Genomic DNA, 16,438 nt, shown 5'->3' with positions numbered 1-16,438 from the left:
TTTAAAGAAACACTTGTTAAAACCGTCACTACAGGAATTGCCTGTGCAATATACATCTACCTTATATAACAGTTGCAAAGTGCTTTACAAGAAAATAACCACAATCAAAAAGAAAATGAAACATTCCATTGGCTTATTTTCACAAGGGGGACCTTCAGTTAGGATAGTCAGTCTTTATTAGCATTTTCAGGTCGTTTCCATGACACCTGGACAGGGTACAATTGAGCTAATAATGTATGTGTCTGATTTGTTTTATAACGAAAACTAACTTTGAATCAATTTTTTTCATAAAAAAGGCACTTCTTGCTGAGTACCCCAAGCTCACATGGTCAGGAAACACCATGTGCTTTATCCAGAAGGTTGGAATAAAAACAGCTTTCAAAATGTCAAGTTTATTCACTCACTTTAAATAATTTAAAACAGTTTATACAAAAGGTGGCTCATTTATATCCTAAAATATAAATACTTAACACAAAAAAGCCCCGACACCATGGTGAAAATACAATTTCATAAAAATAAAGATTTTTCATCAAGGGCTTTTAACTTAGGTGGGAGCCAACCACCTTCAGAGCCTCCAAGCACCCATGAAGACAATAAATTCATTCATCTTCAATACAACATTCATTGTGAGAAAAAAAAGGTCACAACACTTAGTAGCGATATAGTGTGAGTACTATAAAAAAAAAGTTTCAGGACAGTCACTGTATCGGTGGTAGTAGTACGGTTTTGAATTAGATTTTGTTTCAAGTTCATGGTTCTTAGATTAAAACTCCAACCGCGGAGACACAGATTCCCTTAAAATGGTTCGTAGAAAACGTCATACAGCTGAAATGATTGAGGACGACAATGCTGCTTTATGATGGAACGACAAGCATTGCTGGTTGTTATGGAAACAACAAGGCAGGCAGATACTTTTGACCAGATGAGAAGGCTCCAATAAGAAGCATGAATACATTTTAACTGGGAAAGTTTTCTGCTGATATGCATTCTGGGTCACCGGCCAAGTCAGTGCGTGATGTGTGATGATATTGTCACACACCCAGCCAAAGTGGGGCATCTAGGGGTCCACGAAAGACACCATGATGTACCTGGTGCCGCTGGTGGTAGGAAGGCCCTCATGATAGTGAGTCAGGCGGCCAGGATGCATAAATGACCAGCCCTTCCTGGGAGATTCCACGTTGCAGTCGTAACGCAGGAACCTACAGCCTCCACCCTGACACACCAGAAAGCAGTTAAGAGCTGGAAGTTTCCTGTGTGCCAAGCTAAGCTATCGCTGGTTGTTTTCGGTTAAGTACCTCATAGTCAACTTCCTTGCTGTTGAGGGCGATGTTGACGGTGAACGTGGATGAGTCATGATGCGGCCGCAAAGATGGCTGCTCGTCCGGGCGGTAACGCACCACGAAATTCATGATGGCCTGAGCCTGCATGCAAATCACACTTTTATTAAGAATACTGACATTTTTAAATGTAGTGAGTGTGTACCCTTGGGTAGTATCCAGGATAGAGTTTTTCTGTAACAGGCGCAATGTACTCTTTGAGGAATTTGAGCCATTCCTTCTCAAATCCGATCTGGTTCATATGGATATCGATGGTGGGGACATTTTCATAGCCACCTGCCAGGCGCTCATCCTGCAGAAAATAAACACCAGTTACCATCTGAGCCAGGCATTGTCTGGCACCTTTCATACGGGGGGCTGGGTTATATAGGGTCACCTTGTGGGCACCACCGGACCACTCGCCGTGGTCCTCCACGGTCTCCACCAAGTTGTCACACATCTTTTCCGAGAAGGTGGGGAACCAGTACACATCTGGACAGGGCTAGCACGGGATAGGGGAGCATTTTAAACTGCACCCAACCAACGGTCACATGGAAAGTCTCTCACTTACCTGCTCCACAAAGCTCTTTGGGTCTTTGAAGATCTTGGAGTAGTTCTCATGGATGTACTTCTCCTTCCAGTCCTGTCTCACACACACACAAATATATATAGTTTGTGAAAATGACAATGAGGCCAGTCCAAGTGTATGTGTTTGTGGTACCAGAGGGTTATCAAAGATCTGCCACATGTCAGGATGCAGCCTGGACGTGTTGAAGTTGTTGGACGACACCAAACGGCCAAACTCGTCTTGGTTGGATACAAACATGAACACCCCCTGTGTGTGTTTGTGTAGACACAAGATGACAACCAGGAAGCAGGACATGAGATGACAATGATTGTGAAAGAAAGGTCACCTGCTCCCTGATCCTCCTGCAGAACACCATGTCCGGGTCCATGCTGGGGTCCTCATAAAGATTCACCTTGGACAGTTTGGACCGCAGCACGCTGCCTTTGATCAGGTAGGCTTGGGACATGTACGGAACATTCCACAGCCCCCTGCCGCCAACACACAGGGCAAGTCAACAAGTCGTCCAATGCAATCAGAAGACAGAAGCAGTGAGACTCACGTCCTCTTTCCTTGGACAATCTCAATGTAGTCTTCTGATCTGGAGTAGTAACCTTCTGCACTCAGAGCGCCCCAAAAGTTACTCCACAGCTTTCCATGTTTGGACAGCATGGGCGCAATTACGGACCTGAAGAACAAATTTTTTTTTTTGTTCTGAGGTGTCCTCATGGCGTTGCTGCCTTTCCGCTAAGACTACCAACAAGGATGCTTTTCAGTCCACCTTCCTGCTATAGAGGGTGCTTGCTACGTACTTGTTCTCTTCTATGAGAATCCTCAGTGTGTTGGGGTTGGTCAAGGCTACAGACGAGTCAATGCTGAAGTAGTAATCACAATCCTGATTCTTCTTACAGGCCTCCCTGTACACACACACACACACACACACACACACACACACACACACACACACACACACACACACACACACACACACACACACATGCACACACGCACACGTACACGTACACGTACACACACACACCAGGCATGTAAGCACCCTTTGAGAAAAAAAAGAGGAAAACTGACAAAAAAAAGCAGAACATTTCTATTGGCACAAAGTGCTGCCACACAAGCCCCGAAACTACATTAAGGAAATTAAGACTACATTTCCTGCAATTGGGTGTATTTTTACACTGTATATTACCTTTATATTTATTCTCATCTACCAACCTATTTTGGCTGTCTTTTTACACTTACATGTCCCATGTAATTTTTAGGGTTTTTTAGTAGATAATTTACTAATGTTATTATCATTGAAAATGTAATGCAAAATTCTATTGCATGCATGCAAAGAACTCAGAAAATGTTTTTCTATTTGGCAACTCTATCCTATAACCACACCCCCTCAGGTAATATTCCGTTGTTGTGACCTCTGTTTACATCCATCACGTCAAAAATATACCTTTTTGCTGGCCACTAATAATCTACAACTACAACTGATTCGGACTGTAATCATCCAAATAGTAGAAAAACATTAAAATGTGTGGCTTGGAGAGCGAACGCAGTCGACGGAAAGTAAGCTGGCGAGATGATGCTAACCAGCAAGCTTGTTTAGCGGCCCCTGATCGTCTCCCTGTCAGACAAATCAGTGCTGTGTTTAGGCAAAACGAACAGCGAGCTGAGGCTGAGGCGAGCGTTCAACAAAATTTGTTTGGATCGTATTTTTTTTATATTGCATTAAAAAAACATGGGAGTTTTGTTTTGACGAAAAAATGAATGTTTAAATTCGCTGATTTCCGCATTTTCGTGGACATTTTACATGCCTAACACACACAAGATGTGGTTAAATTCTGTGTGATCTGAGCTCTAGCTGGGGCACTCACACAGCCATGTTCCGAGCCCTGTCCTCTTGCAAGTTCTCCTCAGGCCCGATCAGCACGGCGTCAGGGAAGAGAGCTTTGTGCTGCTTCCAGAACTTGTGGATGTGGCGTTCATGGTAGACCACCTGAAAGGAGGCATGATGTGACGCAGGCAGAGACAAGGGTGCGAGCCATCTCGACATGGGCTCACATTGTTGTGGATGAAGAGTCGTATGCGAGTGAGAGGATAGTTGAGAGTTGTTAACCGCTCCAGAAACTCCTCCATGAAGGGGGTGGCTTGATGGATGAACACAGCCACGTGAACCAGCGGCATGTCCTGCTCCTGAAATGACAAACAGCATGACCTCGCTGACACAGAAACCCACAACGTGTTACGCACATCCACATCGTCAAAGCTGAGCAGGTCGTTGTCACAGATACCGCAGCCGTCTTCATAGGTCCACGCCTTCGGAACATAGTTGCCCAGATAGTTGAGGTGCAGCTGCAGCGACATCATCATATGAGGGATTTCCTTATATGGAGAGCAAGTACAACACACTTAAGATGTTTACCTTGGTGGGTCCGTTGCCATGGATGACGACAGGAAGTGTGTCATAGGCCACGTTCCTCACTCTGACCTTTGCCTTCTCAAACTTTAAAACGACTTCATCTACCAAAATGATGATGAGATAATGAAGCACGACACAGACCACACCTTTGCTACATGTAAGAACTAGCGTGCCCATGTCTCACCAACTGCTCCATTGAGATTCTGGAAGATTCTTGAGCGGTGGTCCAGAGTCATGTTGAATTTGGTCTGAAAAAACAAAAAAAGAAAAACAGTGAAGTCCTGGCAAGCTGCTGTCATGTCTGTGCATACGCCACTTTACCCTTTGGGCGCGGTCTAAGTAGATTTTGGTGTAGAAAAGCTGATCGTCGTCATCATCTTTCAACTTCCACTGCTGGACCATGGCATTTAGGTCTGGAGCAAGGCCCACAAACCCTGACAAACGCAGAAACGCTTTATGAAGCATAAACGGGTCCGGAAAAATGTGGCGTCAACCGCTTGTCTCGCTTACCTCCCGAGTTGAGGTAGCGTTTCCCAGTATGCACCGTGGGATACTTGGGAGCCAGCCTCTGGTTTGGCCAACAGAAGCCCTCTGCTGAGAACACCACTCGGTGACCAAGGCGGGAAAACTTGTACAGAAGTTCCTCCGGACCTGAAGCGAAGACCACGTCGTAGCTGGAGGGAGACACCCGGAATAATGCTTGCTATCAACATCTTTTTGCGAGTTGTGCGCTCACAAGCGGAAAGTGACTGTTACCTGTCCACAAACATGATGACCAACTCTTCCTGGTGAGCGTGTTTCAGCAGCTCCTTCTTCAACCATCGCACCTTCTGACCGCCACCCACAGTGCGGGCCACATCACCCCCTCGCCAGTCCTCCCCCAGGCCCAGGATCTGAAGGTCATCATCATGAGTACATGATCACATGGCCCTCTGTGATTGGCTGCCAACATGAACATTTACCTTCACTGTGTAGTTGAACTCTTTGGCCGTCCTCATAAAGCGTAAAAAGCCGTCCGTCTCCTCTGTTGCCGCAGTGATGACCAGCAGATTCTCTGTGGAACAAAAATAATAATAAATGATGGGGAAAAGGTTTATCAACAAAGGTAGGGCCCTCTTCTTCTCCAAGCCATGGAGAAATTCCACACAGAGGTGAGTAGGTGGGGGAAGGGCAGGCAGGGCAACAATTTTAACTGATCATTAAAAATCCCATTATTTAAGCTTTTGGAAAGTTTCCTTGTTAAGAAAAACAACAGTAAATGTGTAAGATGCGCGTTTACCAAATGTGTAATGAAATAGTTGTTCTCTAAAACGTACAGCGCCAACTAGCGGTTTGGCATACACGTTAAACATGTGTCTATGTTGTCAACAATAATACAAACAAAACAACGGTCCAGTTTAGTCATGTAAACACTAGGTATGTCATCCTTTCAAGACTTATTTCACATTGAACTGTTGAAAAGACCGAACACAATAGCACCGGATGAATACGATAAAGTATAGCCTGAGGCAAACTAAATCAAAGTCAGACTTCATTACGTAAGATTAGTGAGTAATTAATTAGTGAGAACTTAAAGAAGCTGACAATGAGGTGAAAATCCGTTTAAGAAAGTTGGCGAGACCTCAGCAGAACACCGCGGTCCCCCTGGCCCGCCTGGAGCCTCTCCAGGGCGGCCTTACCTGCTGCGAGGCTGCGCTGCTTAGCCCAGGAAGTATGGAGCACAAAACCGAGGGTTAGCAAATAGAGTAGCCGACAAAAAGAAGAAGAAGAAGACATGGCAGCAGATACTTGTCGGTGTAAACTTGTGTTTAAAAAGTATTCTCCTTTGCTGCTCTGACTGCCGTCACCGCCGCCTTGCAAATCTCGCGAGGACAGTGGCACACAAACGTCAACAGGAAGTTCCAGCCACCCCCTCAACGTAACAGCCAATGAGAGTGTCGATTGCTTTGATTGACCGTCTTATTTGCCAATCAACGCGTCTGCAAACGAACCAATCACAAGTAGACAAATGAGATTCCCCCCCCCAAGGAATTTGGTGTCTCGCAGAAAGTTCTTGAAAATGGAAATCACATTTGCCACGTCACACGCAGACACTCCTTCAATCTTTTTCATTAACTGTCATGAGCTATCACTCAATAAAACGTCATTGAAATACGCATAGACGTCCTCAGAATATTTGGACATGTTTTTGAACAAAATACAAAAAAACACGGTTTAACGTCATGTCCTCGATGATGTCATCGATGACGTTTACGGCATTGGTGACATCAAGGGACAAACTGCAGCAGCAGGCACCGCCCCTTGTTGTCCACATAACCTAGCAACGGATCTACAATAATCTTAAGAGCAAGTGAAATTTTTCGACGCGTCGAAGTGATGACGTCAGTCAGGCCACGCTTTTTCACTCCTGCTCAGGTGTCGGCTCACAACACGTCAGCGGACCTGTGGGTGTCCTTCCTGGGTAAAGTGTGTGACCTGACCCCTCTGGTGAAGCAGTACGAGGGTGAGAGAAACGTTCGTCTTAACCCTTCGTTCAGCCAAACATCTCAATTTTGATATAAATTATATTCAAGTAAACCCCTGTGTATTGCTATTAGTTGGTTCCGAGCCAGACAGTGGTAAGTATAATTTTTAAATAATAAATCGAATATTTGAGAGACACACAGATCCAAAAGTGGTTACTTTGCTTGGCCACTTTGAACGCTCCCTAGTGGTGACCAATGTATTGTATGTTGTCAATATGATTAACTATATACGTTATGAAGTATAGGAACCTGAATACAATTTATGTATTGCCTAATTGCTTCTATTGCTGGCTATATGGATAAATACATGGATGGATTATCAGGGGTGTGTCATAGGCATCTTTACGATTTCATTTGATTACGATTCAGGGTGGTACGATACAGTATGACTGAAATAACTACAACTATTGATGCATAATCTCTGTAAACATCCATTAAATGCAATAAGCAAACAATGCGTCTCTATTATCTCTTTTATATTTTAGACCAAACGATCTAACTCATGTCCCTTAACAAAAAGATGCTCTAACATTTTTTTTTAAAACAAATAGCTAGCTCATTCTTACTATTCACAAATAATGAATAAAGAATCCAAAATAAAAAAATTTGTTTAAAACTTATTTTAATAAAAATTATAATTTTTTTGAACAGGTACTGGTACTGGTACCAAAATATATTTCTATACTTTTCTAAATAAAGGGGACCACAAAAAATTGCATTATTGGCTTTATTTTAACAAAAATACCTTACGGTACATTAAACTTATGTTTCTTATTGCAAGTTTATCTTTAAATAAAATAGTGAACATACTAGACAACTTGTCTTTTAGTAGTAAGTAAACAAACAAAGACTCCTAATTAGTCTGCTGACGTATGCAGTAACATATTGTGTCATTTATCATTCTATTATTTTGTCAAAGTTATGAGGAACAAGCTGTAAAAATGAATTTTTAATATACTTGTTGATTTACTGTTAATATCTGCTTATTTTCTCTTTCAGCATGTTCTATCTACACTTCTGTTAAGATGTAATAATCACTTATTCTTTTGTTGTTTGATACTTTACATTAGTTTTGGGTGATACCACAAATTTAGTAGTACAGGATCATACATTTGTCATTTTCAAAGTCCTCATCATCAGTACTTGTTAGAGGCGGTATAGTACCGAATATGATTCATTAGTATCGTGGTACTATACTAGCACCGGTACACAGTACAACCCTGTGTGTTGGTGTGTAGTGACACAAGGATGCTTGTGGAGAAAAAAGATAGTTTCTGCTGGTGTTTCTTTGATGTGGTTGCAGTGGATGATAGCCAAATGGGCAAAAAAGTGACTGTTGATCCATCAGGCCCTCGTCAGTCCATCATTTAAACCCGTTTGGGCAGGTTTTTTTTCGTTCCGGCCAACTTCTCTGTGCTGCGGTTGTAATATCTATTATTGGGATTTTGCTATCATGGAAAATAATACATTTTTGATGATTTGCCAATCAATGTATTTTATTTTGAAGCAAGCAAAAGCCAATAAGAATCTCAATTATGTTGAAAACAAACATCAACTTGACTCATGGGCCAGGTACAAATAAATAAACACACACATATGTAAGTGCAATTATTTAAACTAATATGTACTGTGAACATGAACTGTCAATATTTCCAATTTAAAAAAAATACAAATTAACCCTTTATATACATTCATCCATCCATCCATCCAAATTTCTACCGCTTGTCCCGTTCGTATAGTTTATGATACTGTACCCATCCATCCATCCATTTTCTACCGCTTATTCCCTTCGGGGTCGCGGGGGGCGCTGGAGCCTATCTCAGCTACAATCGGGCGGAAGGCGGGGTACACCCTGGACAAGTCGCCACCTCATCACAGGGCCAACACAGATAGACAGACAGACAACATTCACACTCACATTCACACACTAGGGCCAATTTAGTGTTGCCAAATATACAAAATACATGGGCCACCACCAGAGGGTGTTCAACATGGCCGAACAACCGGTTAATCATTTTTTAATTGGCCAATGGGGTGGTTAACCTTTGTGGTGCTGAATCGGATTTCCTATTTATTTCGATTTTAAATAGATTCATAATTTTCAGGAATCGATTTAAAAATAGATATTTATTATTTAAGAATTTATTTTTTTTATGTTTTTTACGCCATCTCTGCGCTTACTCGCAGCGCGTATACATCATACGTCAGGAGCCAAGAGGCGTTTTGTAACCTGTAACCTGTTTTAAAAAAGATTATATCCATTTTTTACACCAAGTAATATATTGTATAAGAATCGGTTTGAATCAATGATCACATTTGAATAAAGTCTTCACTCCATGAATTGGAATTGAACTAAAAGTTGTTGTAAGATTCACAACTCTATACCACGTTCATTGACTACAACGGGGCCTTCAAAATGGCAGATAACCGTCTACCACTTTTGGATCTTGGCAAAACAGGGATATTTTCATAACTTTCGAAACACTGTTTTTAATATTATGAGAGCTCTCTAGGCATGAAATAACATTCACATATAGTCAATCTTTAAATTCAAGGGGTCATATCAAGATTTTTTTTCTACATTTTAAACACTTCCTTGTGGTTTTTACCACACGCAATAGTGTTTTTTTCTTCAAAATCATGTGTATATTTATGTTTTATCAACCATATTCAAACCGCTAGCTTAGCATTATTATCTGTCAAAAGTCAGGATGCCCTGTTTTGTTGGCGGTCTTATTGACGCGCCTCCACTGCGTCTTCTCCCCGTCAGCTATGTGGTAGTTTTTAGCGCTACCATATGGAGTTTACTATATAAGTTGGAACTATACACTACTTTATATTAGAAATGGCAACAGCAGAGGATGCATGTGCATGTACGAGCCAGTCTGCCCCACAACAAGAAAAATAAGGAACTTAGTGACTTTAGCTTTGGATTACAAAAGCGTACTCGTGCAAAGCTCTTCGAGAGAAACGTTGCCAAAATGGAGATATCTGCTGACGTAACTAGCGACAAATACGTCATTATAGCTACTCAAATTCCAAACGGCTTGTTTGGAGCAAGTATAAAGGAAGGAAAGAATGTTTTATAAACATCTCCGCCATGACTCCATCCTTTGATTTCAAATTTTTGAGACTTATGGGGATCTTAAATACACAAAGACAGGTACCAATTGGTAAGAAAAGTTGGTTTTGCATAATAGGACCCCTTTATATTCAATATGGTAATGCTGTCTAAAGCTGAGCCAATCAACGTCCATGATACTGAACATTGTCTGGTCTCATCTTGTGACCAATACTACTGTAGTCATGATATTTTGAGTTCATTTAGCCATTTTTATGCTTGAAAATTATTAATTTTAATCGCAAACCGTGAAGCACTAAGTGGTGAGGGATAACTGTATTCATTATTTTATTAATGATTATTCACAGGTGATGTTCTGCTACTGCCCATCTTAGAGTTTTCAGGAAAGGACATAAGCAGCTGGTTTGACCCTGAGACCAAAGATGTGAGTGTCTGTGTCCATAGTGACCAATCAGAGATCGCCTTTCAGCTCACCTGGCCGTCTGTGTCCAGGTGTTGACCTTCATCCATCCAGTGACCAACTGTGTGAGCTACTACACGCCCAGGGGACGTTTCGTGCACATTCCCCCTGCTGGGCCTCGCTCCGACTGGGCCAGCGACATCGACCCAGCCTGGTGGAAAGACCAACACTACGAGGTGGGGCGATTGTCCTCTAAAACCAGGTGGATACGGGTCATCAACACACTGACGTCACAGGAGCAGCGACTGGAGGTGAATTTAATGCGTAGCATAGCTATGGTCAAATACCATGTCCTTTATATTTATACTAAGCTAACATACTCCTCTGACTTTTAAGTCATAATACTATGCTTCAAGCTAAAAGCCCGACCTGACTTTTGAGTTTTACCATGAATTGATTAACGTGGCGGAAAAACTTATTCGGGTGTTACCATTTAGTGGTCAATTGTACGGAATATGTACTGTACTGTGCAATCTACTAATAAAAGTTTCAATCAATCAGTCAGAATGCTAAGCTAGGCTAACGGCCTCATCTGAATCTTGACTTATAATGTTAAGCTAAGCTAACTTTTGACTCTTAACTTTTAACTTCTGACTTTTGAGTCATAAATTCTAAAAGTCAATCCATCCTCTGAGTCATAATGCTAAGATAGGCTAACGGCCCCATCTTACTTTTGAGTCATAATGCTAAGATAGGCTAGCATACCCATCTGACTTTTGAGGCATTATACTAAGCTAGGCTAACAGCGCCAACTGACTTTTGAGTCATAACGCTGAGCTAGGCTAAGCATCCCATCTGACTTATGACTTATAATGCTAGTGTGGACTAACATACCCCTCTGAATTTCGAGTCATAAGGGCTAAAGGCCAATCTGTCATCTAAGTCTAAATGATAACCTATATGGGCTGACAGCCCCGCCTCATTTTTGAGTCATCATGCTAAGCTAAGCTAACATACCCCTTTGACTTTTGACTCATAATGCTAAGCTAGGCTAACAGCTGACCCTGACTTTTGAGTCATATTATCGGCGGTCACTCGAACGAGTATGACGATCCTCCTGGTAGGGACGAGGCCTGTGCGTGACTTAGTTTAACGTGGGGAGACTGGTGCACAGACAGTCACCACACGATCCTTGACAGAATCGCGTCAGGGTCCAGTGGCATGGAGTCCAAGACGACTGGGGACACTTTTCAGCTGCAGCCTTCTTCCGCCATCGCAGCCATTGTGGTAGTTCTTAAATCTACCGTCTTCCGCCTGCTCCGCCGTTGAGGTCTTCACCGTATCCCTGGCTAGGGGGCAGTCAGATACTAGGCCTTTGCCAAGGGCCACCTGGGGTAACAGTAGTAAAGGGGTTAACCTCCTAGTGCCCCAAGATCCCATAGAGGAGCCTCCACTGCCGGATGTACTTTAACGTCATGCCCAGGACACTTTGAGTCATAATGCTAAGCAATAGGCTGACATAACCCTTTTATTTTTGAGTCATTATGCTCAGCATGGCTAACATACCCCTCTGACTTTTGAGGCTAAAATCTTCATCTGTTGTTTGAATCTAAATGCTAAGCTATAGGATAACAGCCCCATCTGATTTTTGAATTATGAGGCTAAACTAAGCTAACAGCCCCCAAGTCACTTTTGAGTCATAATGCTAAGCTAGGCTAACATTCCCGTCTGAAGTTTGTCATAATGTCATGCTAGGCTAACATACCCCTCTGACTTTTGAGTCATAATACTAAACTAGGCTAATCTGAAGTTTGTCACAATGCTATGCTAGGTTAACAGCCCCCCATCTGACTTTCGAGTCATAATGCTAAGCTAGGCTAACACAACCCTCTGACTTTTGAGTTATAATGCCAGCCCTAACTGACTTTTCAGTCATAATGCTAAGCTATAGGCCAACATAACCCTCTTACTTTTAAGTTACAAGGGCTAAAAGCTTCATCTATCTTCTGAAACTAAATGCTAAGCTGTAGGACAGCAGCCCTATCTCGTACTTGCCAACCCTCCCGGATTTTCCGGGAGACTCCCGAAATTCAGCGCCTCTCCCGAAAACCTTCCGGGACAAATTTTCTCCCGAAAATCTCCCGAAATTCAGGCGGACTCAGGTCCTCCACAATATAAAAAAGCGTACCTGCCCAATCACGTTATAACTATAGAATGATGGCGGGCGAGTTCTTGGTTTCTTATGTGGGTTTATTGTTAGGCAGTTTCATTAACATCCTCCCAGCGCGGCAACAACACACAACAACAGCAGTCACTTTTTTGTATACCGTAAAGCAGTTCGTCTGCCGTAAACAGCAATGTTGTGACACTCTTAAACAGGACAATACTGCTATCTAGTGCATTTGATGAAAGCACTTTTGTGCGTGCCACACAGCAATGCATCATCAGAGAGGGTGTTCAGCATGGTTCGAAAAATAGTGACAGAGAATAGAACAAGGATGGACAATTCAACCCTTAACTCAACAATGAGTAGATGAGTGTTATGTGTGTGTATATGTGTAAATAAATGAACACTGAAATTCAAGTATTTATTTTATATATATATATATATATATATATATATATATATATATATATATATATATATATATATATATATATATATATACACATATATATATATATATATATATATATATATATAAAATAAATTATATATATATATATATATATAATAAAATAAATAAATATATATATATATATATATATATATATATATATATATATATATATATATATATATATAGCTAGAATTCACTGAACGTCAAGTATTTCTTATATATATATATATATATATATATATATATATATATATATATATGAAATACTTGACTTGGTGAATTCTAGCTGTAAATATATTCCTCCCCTTTTAGCCACGCCTCCGTCCCACCCCGACCACGCCCCACCTCCCGAAATCGGAGGTCTCAAGGTTGGCAAGTATGCTATCTGAAGTTTTAGACAAAATGCTATGCTAAGATAGCAGTCACAGCTGAAATTTGAGTCCTAATGCAAAGCTTTGCCACCATGAATTGATTAACGTGGACCCCGACTTAAACAAGTTGAAAAACTTATTCGGGTGTTACCATTTAGTGGTCAATTGTACGGAATATGTACTGTACTGTGCAATCTACTAATAAAAGTCTCAATCAATCAATCAATCAATCAAAACAGCTCCTCCCCTACACAGGTGTGTTCCGAAGAGACGCTGGCTGAAATCCGGGAGCGTTACCTGCCCTACAACTCGCACGCATGTAGCTACACGTGGAAACACAACGGAGTGTGTCTGGACATGAACAAGACACTGAGCGAGAATAACGTTCCGGACGACGACGTCAAGCTCCAGCTGCTGCGCCTCGACTGTGACCTCTTCACCCCTGCCATCCTCCTCCACTTTAATGATGACCTCACTGAGGGATGACCTGAACAAAAGACTTGTCTCTGTAACGCTTGTTTTCTTTTTGTGTCATCGGGTTGCTTGAGTGTAATTCACTTTTACAACACTGGCATTGAACGCATCATTGCAGGTTGCCCGATTGCAGCTGAGATAGGCTCCAGCAACACCCGCGACCCCGAAAGGGACAAGCGGTAGAAAATGGATGGATGGATGGATGGATGGATGCAGGTGGCACAGGGGTTAGTGCATGTGCCTCACAATATGAAGGTCCTGGGCTTGAGATCTTTCTGTGTGGAGTGCGGGTACTCCGGCTTCCTCCCACCTCCAAAGACATGCACCTGGGGATAGGTTGATTGGCAACACTAAATTGGCCCTTGTGTGTGAATGTGAGTGTGAATGTTGTCTGTCTATCTGTGTTGGCCATGCGATGAGGTGGCGACTTGTCCAGGGTGTACCCCGCCTTCCGCCCGAATGCAGCTGAGATAGGCTCCAGCACCCCCCGCGATCCCAAAAGTGACAAGCGGTAAAAAATGGACGGGATGGATGCATCAGCAAGCTATGAAAGTTACTGTGGACTTCTTTGTCAATTGTTTAATTGGCAGTGTGCGTCAATACAGAGTGAGTTACTGTATATGCACTTTAATATCACTTGCTATGTGCTTAAACTATTACGGCGTGTAAGTGGGATAAAATAAACAACATGTTTACTTGACCCACTTCCTGGGAAACTTATCAAGGAGCTTTTTGTATTATTAGGTCCATCAGTGCTAAATATTATAAACTTATCACTTTCCTCTGGCACTGTTCCCCTAGCATTCAAGAAAGCGGTTATTCATCCTCTGCTCAAAAGACCTAACCTTGATCCTGACCTCATGGTAAACTACCGACCGGTGTCCCACCTTCCCTTTATTTCGAAAATCCTCGAAAAAATTGTCGCACAGCAGCTAAATGAACACTTAGTGTCTAACAATCTCTGTGAACCTTTTCAATCTGGTTTCAGGGCAAATCACTCTACGGAGACGGCCCTCGCAAAAATGACTAATGATCTACTGCTAACGATGGATTCTGATGCGTCATCTATGTTGCTGCTTCTTGATCTTAGCGCTGCTTTCGATACCGTCGATCATAATATTTTATTAGAGCGTATCAAAACACGTATTGGTATGTCAGACTTAGCTTTGTCGTGGTTTAACTCTTATCTTACTGACAGGATGCAATGCGTCTCCCATAATAATGTGACCTCGGACTATGTTAAGGTAACGTGCGGAGTTCCTCAGGGTTCGGTTCTTGGCCCTGCACTCTTTAGCATTTACATGCTGCCGTTAGGCGACATCATACGCAAATACGGTGTTAGCTTTCATTGTTATGCTGATGACACCCAACTCTACATGCCCCTAAAGCTGACCAACACGCCGGATTGTAGTCAGCTGGAGGCGTGTCTTAATGAAATTAAACAATGGATGTCCGCTAACTTCTTGCAACTCAACGCCAAGAAAACGGAAATGCTGATTATCGGTCCTGCTAAACACCGACATTTATTTAATAATACCACCTTAACATTTGACAACCAAACAATTACACAAGGCGAATCAGTAAAGAATCTGGGTATTATCTTCGACCCAACTCTCTCGTTTGAATCACACATTAAGAGTGTTACTAAAACGGCCTTCTTTCATCTCTGTAATATCGCTAAAATTTGTTCTATTTTATCCACTAGCGACGCTGAGATCATTATTCATGCGTTCGTTACGTCTCGTCTCGACTACTGTAACGTATTATTTTCGGGTCTCCCTATGTCTAGCATTAAAAGACTACAATTGGTACAAAATGCGGCTGCTAGACTTTTGACAAGAACAAGAAAGTTTGATCATATTACGCCTATACTGGCTCACCTGCACTGGCTTCCTGTGCACTTAAGATGTGACTTTAAGGTTTTACTACTTACGTATAAAATACTACACGGTCTAGCTCCGTCCTATCTTGTCGATTGCATTGTACCATATGTCCCGGCAAGAAATCTGCGTTCAAAGAACTCCGGCTTATTAGTGATTCCCAGAGCCCAAAAAAAGTCTGCGGGCTATAGAGCGTTTTCTATTCGGGCTCCAGTACTATGGAATGCCCTCCCGGTAACAATTAGAGATGCTACCTCAGTAGAAGCATTTAAGTCCCATCTTAAAACTCATTTGTATACTCTAGCCTTTAAATAGCCCCCCTGTTAGACCAGTTGATCTGCCGTTTCTTTTCTTTTCTCCTCTGCTCCCCTATTCCTTCTTGAGGGGGGGGGGGCACAGGTCCGGTGGCCATGGATGAAGTGCTGGCTGTCCAGAGTCGGGACCCGGGGTGGACCGCTCGCCTGTGCATCGGCTGGGAACATCTCTGCGCTGCTGACCCGTCTCCGCTCGGGATGGTGTCCTGCTGGCCCCACTATGGACTGGACTCTTACTATTATGTTGGATCCACTATGGACTGGACTATCACAATATTATATCAGACCCACTCGACATCCATTGCTTTCGGTCTCCCCTAGAGGGGGGGGGGGGGGGGGGGGGGGTTACCCACATATGCGGTCCTCTCCAAGGTTTCTCATAGTCATTCACATCGACGTCCCACTGGGGTGAGTTTTTCCTTGCCCTTATGTGGGCTTTGTACCGAGGATGTCGTTGTGGCTTGT

The 16,438-nt window shown here is 42.5% G+C and overlaps 2 protein-coding genes across 2 annotated transcripts; one reads left to right on the top strand and one right to left on the bottom strand.

The window, feature by feature from the left end:
* Window positions 1-376: 376 nt before the first annotated feature.
* plod3 (procollagen-lysine, 2-oxoglutarate 5-dioxygenase 3) lies at window positions 377-6,299 on the bottom strand. The gene is made up of 19 exons (XM_061960454.2): window positions 5,986-6,299; window positions 5,269-5,360; window positions 5,063-5,199; window positions 4,817-4,980; window positions 4,628-4,740; window positions 4,491-4,554; window positions 4,310-4,407; window positions 4,138-4,239; window positions 3,949-4,080; window positions 3,762-3,883; window positions 2,694-2,798; window positions 2,444-2,569; window positions 2,231-2,372; window positions 2,038-2,151; window positions 1,888-1,959; window positions 1,714-1,818; window positions 1,483-1,629; window positions 1,296-1,421; window positions 377-1,213 (listed from the first exon to the last, which is right to left on the bottom strand). Exons 1-19 carry the CDS (start codon window positions 6,080-6,082, stop codon window positions 1,058-1,060), a joined length of 2,214 nt encoding a protein of 737 aa, XP_061816438.1. The 5' UTR covers window positions 6,083-6,299; the 3' UTR covers window positions 377-1,057.
* Window positions 6,300-6,587: 288 nt separating this feature from the next.
* On the top strand, window positions 6,588-14,499 carry cyb5d1 (cytochrome b5 domain containing 1). Its single transcript, XM_061960471.2, has 4 exons — window positions 6,588-6,809; window positions 10,261-10,337; window positions 10,406-10,624; window positions 13,561-14,499. Exons 1-4 carry the CDS (start codon window positions 6,683-6,685, stop codon window positions 13,789-13,791), a joined length of 654 nt encoding a protein of 217 aa, XP_061816455.1. The 5' UTR covers window positions 6,588-6,682; the 3' UTR covers window positions 13,792-14,499.
* The last annotated feature ends 1,939 nt before the right edge of the window (window positions 14,500-16,438 follow it).

Source organism: Nerophis lumbriciformis, linkage group LG05 (assembly GCF_033978685.3).
Source record: "Nerophis lumbriciformis linkage group LG05, RoL_Nlum_v2.1, whole genome shotgun sequence".
NCBI lineage: Eukaryota > Metazoa > Chordata > Actinopteri > Syngnathiformes > Syngnathidae > Nerophis > Nerophis lumbriciformis.
Note: the sequence above shows the minus strand (reverse complement) of the source record. Positions and strands in the feature narration are given on the sequence as shown.

Coding starts and splice junctions, on each gene's coding strand:
- plod3 (XM_061960454.2), bottom strand. CDS start 6,082: ATGTCTTCTTCTTCTTCTTTTTGTCGGCTACTCTATTTGCTAACCCTC. Junction 4,240..4,309: donor ATGGCAACGGACCCACCAAG/GTAAACATCTTA, acceptor ATGTCGCTGCAG/CTGCACCTCAACTATCTGGG. Junction 2,570..2,693: donor ATTCTCATAGAAGAGAACAA/GTACGTAGCAAG, acceptor TTTGTTCTTCAG/GTCCGTAATTGCGCCCATGC.
- cyb5d1 (XM_061960471.2), top strand. CDS start 6,683: ATGACGTCAGTCAGGCCACGCTTTTTCACTCCTGCTCAGGTGTCGGCT. Junction 6,810..10,260: donor TCTGGTGAAGCAGTACGAGG/GTGAGAGAAACG, acceptor GATTATTCACAG/GTGATGTTCTGCTACTGCCC. Junction 10,338..10,405: donor TTGACCCTGAGACCAAAGAT/GTGAGTGTCTGT, acceptor GTCTGTGTCCAG/GTGTTGACCTTCATCCATCC.